Source organism: Papilio xuthus, unplaced genomic scaffold (assembly GCF_000836235.2).
Source record: "Papilio xuthus unplaced genomic scaffold, Pxut_1.1 DF827777.1, whole genome shotgun sequence".
NCBI classification, from domain to species: domain Eukaryota; kingdom Metazoa; phylum Arthropoda; class Insecta; order Lepidoptera; family Papilionidae; genus Papilio; species Papilio xuthus.
Genome location: NW_013530872.1, coordinates 5,345,106 through 5,357,274, shown reverse-complemented (window position 1 = coordinate 5,357,274; position 12,169 = coordinate 5,345,106). Strand labels below are relative to the sequence as shown.

Genomic DNA, 12,169 nt, shown 5'->3' with positions numbered 1-12,169 from the left:
TATAGTAAAATAAAATAACAGACATGAATGCAGCACAAAGGAATGTTGGCTAACGACGGTGATTGCGGCTGAATACATTCTGCGAACATCGCACAGAATCATACAAATATTTTGTTTGTATGAGCTCAATGCAATCACCATACATCTCACACATGCTTGTACATAAAAAGCACCCAATTTACATTTCCTAGAAACTTATTATGCTCCTTTGAGAACTATGTTTATAATACTGTTAGCGTAATAAAAACTACCTTATTAAAGTGGTCGAACCCCATTTAATTAGATATTAGATTTTTAATGTCGACTAAATTTTCTTTTTTTACAGATTATTTGTTACATTTGAATCAATCAATCGTTCCAGTACACAAACTAACAAATCTTCGTAAATATTTTTAATATACATCGGTGAGCGCCATCTTGTATCTTTTGGAAACACTAACTGCACATTTCCGATTTTACAAAACCAAATAAACAATACTATAAACATTTTATTACAGACACACATAGAGCTATTTACATTTGTTCACAAACAATGATCTAGAGAGTTAGACACTCAAACAATAATCTATATTATTAAAAACAAGTTCACGTAGAAAATCCAATCTATATTCTAATATTACTTTGGCTTCATTGACTGAGCTGAGAAATAATGAAGGAGGTTATAATTTTACACAAACATATAAACAAACAGTGATTATGGTTACATTAAAAACGAGTTAAATGCAAAAGGTGGTAGGAAAGGTGGAGTAGACAGGTGCGGGTGGTAAAGGAGACAACTACATTACTTCGCTACAGTATCTATAACAGCATCAAGGAATGTCTACTTATTTTGTTACAATTTACAAATGTATAATACCTCCCTTAAGGGAGAACTAGACAGGTTGAACCCAAGTCAAATATAAATAACGCCTGAATCTGGAATAACTTAAAATAATACTTAAAAATACAACGTGTTAAAAATACCTACTGGGTCCCACATTAAATTATAATAATGTTAATATAAAATTAACAATTTACAATTTACCGCCAACATTCACTATGTGCGATAACTACCATGTAATTACATAAAAAGAATAAACACAATTATCTCTAGAAAGCACGAGGTACGGATGAGTGGTGCACAGCGAAATTACCCTGGAGAGTCCTTTTTATGTAAACACATAGTCATTTTATAATTTCACTATTTTTATTTCATATATCAGTCGAACGGTTCCAAAAGTTTTTTTGAAGAAAATAGTTTTTTTTTTAATTCCGAGTCAATAACGTTCGCCGTGTAAGGCAAACCGTAAATACTTTGAGAGTTTGAAACGTGCCGAAGTCGCCGGGCCCGCGGCCTCGTCCGGCGAACATCTACGTGTGTTGTAGAATGGCTGCATACAAAGGCACACGACCCCGCACCGGATGCAATCACTTCAAACTCTGTCCTCGCGAAGTCCAGCGACGAGGCGAGGAGGCGAGCGTGACGTCATCCAAAGAAGAATTTACACTTCCGAGGTGGCAGTGGTCCGCCGGCGCGGCCCCGGCTCGTGTTGGCGTCGCGCGGGCGGGCGCCGGCTCTAACTGTAGGGCAGCAGGATCTCGGTGAGCAGACGCTTCAGGCTGTCGACGCCGGTGAGGAAGCCGCAGTCGGGGCCGTGGTGCGGGAAGGCGGTGGCGAGCGGCGACTCGGCTGCGGCGCCGGCGTACGCGGTGTGCGCGAAGTCTATCATGCGGATGTCGACGCGCTCGGTGGGCGGCGGCTCGCTCCACGGGTCGCGGGTGCGCGGTCGCTTGTTGGTCTCTTCTTCAGGCTCCTCGCCGCGCCACGACTCGCTGCTCGAGTACGCCATCCAGCTGTCCGCGGAGTCGGGGCTGGGCGGGTGTGGGCGCAGCGAGTGCGACACCTCGCCCTCCTCGTACCCTCCCATAGTCTCCTCCGAGTGCGTGAAGGGTTCCCTGGGCGAGGGCATCTCGTCGGTGAGCGTGGACATGTCGAAATGTCCTGGCGAGGGCGCCGGGGAGGGCGAGGGTGCGGGTGAGGGCACCAGCTCGGCGGAGCTGCTCGACGCGTCCGGGTCGTACTCGGAGGTGCCGCTCTCGTCCGTCGACAGATTCGCAACGTCACCCTCGTATACTATTAAAAGGGAGCTGTGAACACAATAATGAAATACAGACATTACCTTATAAAAAAATAAAAAAAATCATATTAAAAAGAAAATAAAGCTGTAATGTATATGTACCATGAGTAGAATCTGTAGCTAGTCTGCTTGGCGACGGCGCGCCGCAGGGCGTCGAGGTCGCGCAGCACGCGGCGCACGACGCGCGCACGCAGTCCGCCGCCCGCTGCGAAGAAGTCGCGCAATGCGTCGCGCAGCCCCGCCTCCGTCAGCGCGCGCCCCCAGTACTTGTCGCGCCGCACGCACGCCCCCGTGCCTGACATCCACACCTGTACACATCACGTGCGTAGGTTTTAATCAATACATCCAAATCAAGTCCACAAAGTACGATTAATTACGCAGAAGTTAATGACGAAAGAGAAAAGAGAAGATTCTATTTTAAGTAAAGCTGCCCAGTTTTATAATCATTACAGTAACAAATAATAAAGATTTCAACAAGAGAAGAACAATCAATGTTAGCGACAGGAAGTGTACTCAAATTATCACGTATGCACTTCCACGAGTTTTATTTACGTTTTGATTATTTCCTGTATCCGTACGCAAATAAGACGTGCGTAAATTATTTAATTTATTCAAATTGAACACGTTCCTATGTATACTGCAGTGGCCTCAAAGCTTGCCCGAGTACAATTTGCCCTTACAACAATGTACGGAGGTTCAGGGTTAAGGTCTTTCCGTGTTTAATCCTTTTAGCGTGTTACTTTCCGGCAACAAAACACTAAATCCTTTAATCGACTATTAGCTGATTAAATTTCAAAGTCGAAACTTTCTGTAAATTAATTTGCATGTTCATAAAAGGCCAAGTAAAGTTATGGATTGTATCCGTCGTTAAATTTTTGTCCACAAAATTATATGATTAGTCATTTTAAACTAACATTTTTTCACATTACTTTTACCACTATTAAAAAATATATTTATTTTCTACGTTTAATTTCCAAATACTATCGACTATCTGCAAAAAATGTTGTGTAATTTTTGACCAGTTACAAATTTAAACAAATATATATTATATACAAATATTGCCATTGTCCACAAGGCATTATTATCGGACTAAAAATACGGAAACGACAAAGTGTAAACTAACCTTACTCAATTACAAGCCAAACCAGTAACATTTATTATTCAAGCATATATTTCGTTTGTAATGCTTGGAAATACATTATATGAATTTAAATGTTTGAAATGAGTCTTAAATAAAGTCAATTCGTCTGAATTTATTCGCTGCTAATGTATCTTAATCGTGGATACAGCGGGGAGGTATGCAGATGTCTATGGAGAAGAGTCGCTTCGCCATTTTGTCGAAATCAGGTGGCCACTGGCTCGTTTGCTACCTTTTAATAAACAAAAAAAACAGTTGTTTACCTGCATGCCGCAGAGACGTACACCGAGCGTGGCGGACGTGCTGGCCGCGCATTTGGCGATCTGCTTGGTGCGCTTCTCCGCAGAGGCGTCGTCTCCGTGCTGCCGCGTGCCCATCTTCAGGTCCAGCACGCACGGCCGACGGTACGATGATGTTATGTTCTCCATCATCAGGAAATCTGGGATAAACAACAGATCAATTTAAATAGAATTCTAACCCTTGGTTTCTGAAACCCACGGTAAGTCTTAAGGTACAGATTAACCGGATGTTCTTTCGTAATTTGCATAGTTTAATTTATTTTAATTGTTTATTAATAAATATTAACATGATATAGACACAATCTTGTAATTATTTCCCAGCGGAAAGCAACAAAGTCTCCCACGAACGTTATATCAACAGTTACATAGGGACTAAGGTGTGTATAAAGCAAATATTAGTGTGATTGTCCAGTCCAAAGCCAAGGTAACGCTATTAATATACTTCCCACGATAATATTATTCTACTACGCATAATCCAAGCGTGATAAAATATTCTATGGCAGTTTTATTTATACGCAGTACTCAATATTCTATTATTAAAGTATTTAATAGTCAGTAAACAGATTTTTTTAGAGTTTGAATATTTTAAACTTGCAGGATAAGGGTACGGGTAAAATTAATGCAGTGGAAATGCGATCTTTGAGAAATATAATACGAGTAACCATGAATTATTCGATTTGAAATAGGGCTACGAGGAAATAATGTGGTATAAAAGACGATGTTATCAGTGGAGTTGAAAAAGGTATTGCTGAGATGGTTTCAAAAGCATAAATGACAGGAGCTTATCAAAATAATTAGTCACAGTAAAAGTGCTTATCACTTACATATATATTTGCGCATTTACAGACATAATAAGCTAACAGTGAATTTGTATGATTTTAAATTTGTGCGTACATATTAGCGAGTAATAAAAGAAGACAATAAACTTACATTGTTTGTTAGAATTGTCCATGTGGGCAATGCTCTTTAGAACTTCACTGGCATTGCCGTTCCGATGAACTTTAAATCTGTAATGGAAAGCGTAAGTTGTAGAACATTACACAGGTGGCAACAATCGCGAGAAACACAATGAAGGCGCTAACAAACAAACTGGCAGAGTGTTTACATTAGAATCAAATGATGCATCATTACCACGGCTCCACGACGCAAGTCACGGGTGGCGCCCAGAGCGTGAATTGGTCGTCAGCGCGTTAGTGGCTATAGTAAGTAGGATCGTATGAATTAATGGCGTCCTCTCGCGGTCTGAAATATGATAAAGGACACATGACAAGTGTCAGGAGTGCGACCGCAGTGCCGCGTCCGCGGATACGCACTTGAATACGTCGTCTCGCTTGCGCTTGCCGCCCAGGGACTGCTTGCGCCCGTTCTCGTCGCGGAAACATGGCGAGTAGCGTTTGTCCAATTTCTGTTCACCAGTGTTAGAAGCCTGCATCACTCCTGCAACAAACGGCCAAGCCATCAGTACTCGCGCTCTGTCCGACACTAATCACTAGCCTATATGTTTTCTTTGCACTTAAACTTGATAATTATTAGAGAAGATTCGTCTTAACAATAGAATATTTTACTGACTCAAGTAACACCCAGATGGGCGTTTCACCCGGCCTCTGGTGTGTGTTAAGACAAAATGAGCATTAGCCGAGATTAAGAATCAAGTACATGGAAATGTTTAATAACTATTATATCTGATTGGTGCTAATTGCTAGCATTAGTTTTAGATGGATAATGAAAATATAAACGGTTAACGTAATTTTAAAAAGGGTTTGTATATCTTTTGTAGTAGCTTTATGATTCGTGTAGTTGATGAGTGTATGGGTCGGAAATGTGAATATATGAACTGCGTATGCTTATGTCGGTTGGTTTGAGATGTGATAGTTTGTGGCGTGTGTGTAGTAGGTTTAAGTAAAGGTTTACAAACCCATAATGTAAAATTACCGCTAGGGCGCTATTAGAGGCGGTTGTGTGGAGTGCCGCCGGCGTCGCTCCGCCCGCCGCAGCGCCGCAGCCCTTGCGACAACAAGGAAACTAATATTGTGTTCCTCACCCCGGGCCCGCTCCCGCTTGCGTTCCCGCTCCCGCTCGCGCGCTCACACCGCCCATACCCGCCGCCTAACTACATACGAGTCACGCCGCGCCGCGAACCAATCACTGGCTCGTCGCCGCATCCTTAACTCGAGTGAACTTTTACCAGTTTCGCAACACACTTTAGCGATTTCTTCTCTAACTTTTATAATTCCGAACATGAACTACGAAATACTCGTTTCGTAATGGTAAAAGTTCTATTTATTCAATGCACAATATAGGTTACATTCTCAAACCTTTACTCTCGAGTAATAAAATGTTGTAGAGAATAATGTGTTCTAAATACCACGGATTATATTGTGCATTTGTTCATTTGAAATCTGGATTTAATCGAGAAAAAATATAACGCTATTGTATTTATTAGCGTTCCGCTTTAAGAGCAAATCTGGACTTATTGGAATGAAGTCGAATTCCATTCAACAACGCGCAATAGAGTCTGTGTTCACGAGAAACGCAGTACCATGTACTAGGTGTGTCAAACGTTACAAATATTCAAGTGTTCTACTGACATAAAGACAGGATGCTATGAATTATTTCTTACAACTTACATTGTTTTACGGAACACTAATAATAGATTTTGATAAAAAAAAAGTATTTGAAGTAAAAATAGAAAAATCCCGTAGCTATTTGTATTGTAATTAAAAGCAAAAAAAAGTAACTACGTCGTCTTTGACGACGACGAAACCGCGTTCAATAGGAGTTATGTAATCAGCGGGACCCACTTTATCCACTCTCATGCGTCTCTGTCATACACAATTTGAAATGGTGATAACGATAAAGAAGCAATAAGGAGAGCATAAGCCAACAGCACTTGAGTGCCGTCTTTATAATCGTATGAATAATTAGAAAACAATATCGATTCTCCTCTGACGCACATATACTATCGCATTATAATGTAATATCGATACAAGTAACACGTTTAAAAAAAAAGAAAATCGGCAACCTCCTTACTGCTCCGAATGCAACATAACATCAAACAACACATATCGAACACAATTGAAATTGCCAACTTTTAAATTGACAACTTGATACATATGAACAAAAAAATAAATACAAATGAAATCGTATTAAAATGCAATGAAAATGATGCACTCAGCGAAATCTTAAAGCGTACCGAGCATAATGTTTATTGCTAGTATAAAAGTGTGTTGGCTCACCTTTGTACCGAGGCACGAAGTTCTGTATATCTTCGGGAATGTTCTGGTAGAAATGCAGCTCGCGGATGTTGAGGGGCTTGATAACCGTGCTGTCGTTGAGCACCAACAGCCTCGTGTGACCGCCCACCTGGAACAAAGTCGACAATTAATTTAAACCAAGGTTGTCATGTACACAAAAAAATTTACACAAAATTCGACTAAACAATTAGTATCAAAGTATTTTCAAATATCTTGAAGCTCAAGGTCATCACCGCGCAGCGCAGTACACTTCGCTGCATCCCTTATCGCCACGTTACAACTAACATTGTGTTCTGCACAACGAAACGTGCGATGATCCGAGCCGCTACGATATATGAAAACATCTATACAAACATTAAAATGTGCTTTATATGCGTGGGCATAGTAAAGGTGTTTAGAAAACTTATTCCACTCAGACTCTTCAAGAACATCAAACCTTCTACTTTCATCTAAATAATCTTTATTAGTAACCTAGGTAGTTATACGCATGTGACGGCCTCTTTAAATCGCAACATTTTATCTGAAAACAAGTATAATATGAAATAAGCAGCAAGTCAAGTAAATTTCCTCTTTGGTTGAGGAAATCGTGTGGCAAATAACAACCAAACCGTATGTTTATGATTGTTGCATATCTTTATCGTTTATATTAAAAAGAAGTATATAATTCCATACCAATGTTTTACATAATAGTAGTAGAATGCTTTCTTAGTAACTATCGACTCTAAATCTAAATGCTACTAAGAATATCCCATATTGTTCAAGAGCTTGTCCAATTGCGTTTGGCACATACATGCGTCTGATTTATTAGGTACATTACTCAATTCACATAGTATTATTATATACTCGGGACTTGATAATTAATTCCATTATACAAGTTAATTACGTAACGTAATATTTTCTTGTTAACATACTTGGAAGCCTTTGTTCGTAATTCTTTGTACTTAAGATTTGTTAAAATAATCGTGAATTTACACTGCTTTAAAACTTCGTCATCCCTTACATTATGTTTGAAAAAAATTAAAAATAACGATACTATTTACCTGACTTGCAAAGAGGGTTGAGTTTTGTCCTATATAAACATGACGTATACATTTATTGTACTTCAAGATAAAATAATTTCATAAACTACTTTCGACACACAAAAGAGAAGGAACCAATCTTATTTTATTTTAATTTTTAGATAGTAAAATTCTTTTGTCACAATATTAGTTACCATACTCCTCAGAAGCTTGAAATTTTTTTATAAGATTTCATAGGCATATCCAGTAGGTCTGTGAATCGGCTACTATTTTTAATCCCGCGCGGAGTCGCGGACGATAGCTAGTGTATGTATAAATATAATCAGTGGAATTGTACAAAGAAATACCTGTTCTAAACTTATGTTAGTAAACAGTAAAGGCACGAGTACACATCATTACAATGTTGCTAGCGCTTTGTCCTCTTATCAATATGTAATCCGATAAAAATATCCGCCCGATTATAAAGATACACGAAATTAATTTGACTTGTACATTATTTGACTTTCATTTGCGACTGATTACCGACAAACATTTTAATAAAAGCTGGCATATATCCGGCGATATCTTTGTTAATGAAGTGACGGATTCACGGGCTACCGGTCGCGGCTTCGAATCCCAGATGACGTTTGACTCGGTTACTTCCGACAGTAAAAATAAAAGGATAACAAGGTACCTAGTGATAATGGTACATGAGATTCAAAATACATTCTGAAGCTTCATTTGTCACTAAGGTGGCTTGCTAGTAGCTCGACTGGCACGACCCTGTCAATTCGTCGGGTCCATAGAAAGATTTTCCATCTTTGTCATACTACGAGTAACTGTTTATTTTATGACTGACACATGTCTCATCTTTATATGTTATAATAAATATTTATACATTGAAAGTAACTGTACAAACAACAAAATATTAGCATTGCGGAGATTGTCACCTCAATGATAGGCTACATTATGATAAATGAGACAATATGGGTCAATTAAATACGCCTAGTAACCTCCCGTGTTGCATCTCCATCATCTATCTATCATAAAAGACCACAGCAACATTTGAAGTCAAGACGAACGGTTTGAAGAAATACGAAAAATTACGATTAAATTGCTTACAGCCATGCACAATAACCGCGATGATTTTAAACCGGTTAGAACAAAATATTTTAGCGATCGCAGTAGCTGGGCATTGTTCGGGTTATTTTACAAAAGAAATATAAAAAAAATAGCGACAGGTACAGCCGCGGCCAACACAATGGCCGTCTGCATACGCAACGGAATCATTTGAATAATATTTACCTATGTCGTCTTCTCTCTTTTTATTTCATTCATTTGAAACAGACGCGATTGGTTTACTCGATCAAACTATTGTATTAGAAAAAGGAATTACTTAGATCAGTTGTAGAGGGAACTAACTAGTATAGGTCAGTTACAAAAACAGAAGGAATACTTTTACTTCCATTACACATTTGTCTCACAAGGCTATAAATCGTTTTCCACAAAGCTAATGTCTCACCGTACGAGACTTTAAAAAGCAGGCCGTTTAATAATCGGACACATATGGCACTCACAATTGTAATCGCAGTGCTCAGTGCAGTGCACTCTGCCTGGCGATCGTTACTACTCGCGCTGCCGATGTAAAAGGAACATAAAAAAAACAAGGACGGGTGCTTTGACCCGGCCCCGGGCTAACCTGCGAACGTCCACAGATCACATGCACCTACCATTTACACCGCTCAGTCTGACACGGGACCGGTCGGATAACAAAAACCCCCTTTTTCAATCATAATTTAATACCGGCACAGACCGTGTGTGAATAAACCAGTTTTGTTTGGGTTATTGGACCTTTGCTAAGGTCATTCCTAGTATTATGTGTAGAAGAATATTAAAAAGGTTACTTTGTAGGTACTTTAGTTTACCTCGATATTATGTTTGATTTTTGTGCCAATTGTTACATTGATAAAGTAAGCCATCCAGTATTGGCATACAAAAGAATAAGATTAATATGGAAATTTCATGTACAGTTTTAAACGTTACTCGATCACTTAAGATCCAGAGCGTTACTAACTAATGCGTTCTACAAGATGCGCATCTCTAACTTATGTAGGAAAATGCATTATAGCAAAGGAAAATATCCAATGTATGTGCAGTTTCATATATCTTAAAATTAAAATTGACCATGATATTAAAGTCCCCAAGAAGAAACGTCTTTAAAGCGAGTTTAATTCAAATTTATTAGACAAGTAAAGTGGCCGTGGATTTGAATAATGGTTACCTTGTACTGAAATTTAACTTTGCGAACAATGCTTATAAAATTATTATCTACTACAATTTATGTCCACAGTAAGGTGATAGGCTTGCTGCCAATCATATAATCATCTCAATGGACTTACCGTTAGTTTCTCAGACCATAATCTCTGTATAAAACATATCATCATCCCTGTCATAATCTTTGACAAAACAGATATAACTTTGGATTTTCAGTTTTTAGTCTCGGAAACTCACGATTAGTCAAGTATTCATAGCATAGTGACATTTATGTGAACGAAGTAAAAATAGGCATACAGCTAATAATGACCAAACCAGACACTCATTGAATAGAATCAAGGTCTTACAATCTTCGCAAAGATACATCGTTAGTTTAAATTTATCGTTTGTTATTCCAGAGACTGGGTGACCTGGAATGCAAGCAATACAACTATTTGTGTCTGGAGTGACGCAGCTTACGAATCTAAATGTATCTAGAAATATCAATTGCTTTTTTTATTATATAATTTAGCCTTTCCACAGAGTTCTAGACAAATTTCAGTCTGTCACGTCACCTTGAAACATAAAGATAACGTAATTTTTTTCAAGAGTGTTGAAATTATTAATTTTCGACTTTTATCGACTTTCTTCTTTAGGGTTGCCAATGCTAATTATTTGCATTCATACGTACTTGTCAATAATCTTGGTAAACAATAATTCTCACATTGTATGAATTACTTTGTATGAATTTACATTAAAAATTGGTTATAAATTCAGATTTCAGGTTTAATACCTTGTTTATACTTCACGTCGAATGCACAAACCAAAAATGGCGCGAGCCTTGACGTGTTTCGCATTTTTCACACATTTTAAAGACAAATATCATTGTTCCAGTTTTATAAGCGTAAATTTAAATAATCCAAATTATTGGCAATCCAATCGAAATGTAAGTAAACGATTAAAATGAATACTTTGAATGTAAATAACATGTAAGATTCTTACAATGACGTGGGAAAAATGTATCTACTAGTGAGAGATGTTACATAATACGGCTTTCCCATCCATGCATATAATAGAATTGATCGTCTATGAGAAAAAAGATACCAAAATAATATGGATTCTTACCTGATTATGTAAGGGTAAGACATCGACCTCATGACCTTCGTCTGGGGAGAGCGTGTGCGTGGCGGAGGGCGGCTGGGCGCGCTTGCGATCCACGGCACGCCGCTCCGGCTCGCCCATGCCCCAGCCGAGAGAGTACACCATCACTTCGGCCGAGCCACCTCCGCCGCTGTCCACCTGCAAACATAATACCGTATAAACATACATACGCCACGGGAACTTAGACTATCGGGAACAGCTATCACTTTTCTCCACAGATATAAGAAGAAATTAGAAGCACTTAAGAATAACTGCCGAACCTAGGGCCGTTAGAAAGGCTCTATTTGTAAATATTATGTAAGAATCTACACTAAGATTTACTATGATGATCTCATCAAGATATGGATGAATTTATGAAGTAAAAGGTAACCAAGCGGCGAGTGGTGCTGGGACCTATAGCTGAAGGCCGGCGAGCGTGCAATAACCTACAACTACCGTTCCTCCACGTTAGTGTGAATAGATCATAACGAACAACAGATGAAGTATGTTTACACATCTCAACATTTTAATATTTTAAACAAACTGTCGCCGCGACTCCGTCCGTGTGGGATTAAAAAAAAGGTTCCTAAAGGGTTTTCTCGGCAATTATTAGAATATTTCTCACCTTTTAAACCTTCCCTAGACTTCCACGAACATTTCAAGACAGATAAGATAAATCCGTTCTCGAGTTTTAGCGAGACTAACGAACAGCAATTGATTTTTGTATATTTTAAATAATAAAACATAAGAATCATTAACATGTTACTTTAAGAATCTCTCCCGTAGTGTTATTTATACGATCGTGCTTTTTATGGTAAATCCAAACTCTGCATGAGATATTCATAATATACAATCTTATATTATATCAATACTTTCGATTGAGATGCGGCGTTTTACAAACTTTTACGTAAGAAATGTCAACTACACTAAGCCGTTTTAAACAACTCATGGCATTTGGCTTAGAGTGACT

At 38.7% G+C, this 12,169-nt stretch overlaps 1 protein-coding gene across 3 annotated transcripts in view; it reads right to left on the bottom strand.

Annotated features, from left to right (window-relative positions):
* Positions 1-314: 314 nt before the first annotated feature.
* Ip6k (Inositol hexakisphosphate kinase) overlaps positions 315-12,169 on the bottom strand; it is a 38,536-nt gene continuing 26,681 nt past the window's right edge. For all 3 annotated transcript variants that reach the window (XM_013309387.1, XM_013309385.1, XM_013309386.1), the window contains exons 2-8: positions 11,185-11,358; positions 6,791-6,917; positions 4,868-4,991; positions 4,485-4,561; positions 3,519-3,694; positions 2,220-2,425; positions 315-2,127 (exon numbers count right to left, since the gene is read on the bottom strand). In XM_013309387.1, the coding sequence (XP_013164841.1) occupies positions 1,557-2,127; positions 2,220-2,425; positions 3,519-3,694; positions 4,485-4,561; positions 4,868-4,991; positions 6,791-6,917; positions 11,185-11,325 (1,422 nt within the window). In that variant the 5' untranslated portion in view covers positions 11,326-11,358 and the 3' untranslated portion in view covers positions 315-1,556. The remainder of the gene's footprint in view (positions 2,128-2,219; positions 2,426-3,518; positions 3,695-4,484; positions 4,562-4,867; positions 4,992-6,790; positions 6,918-11,184; positions 11,359-12,169) is intronic.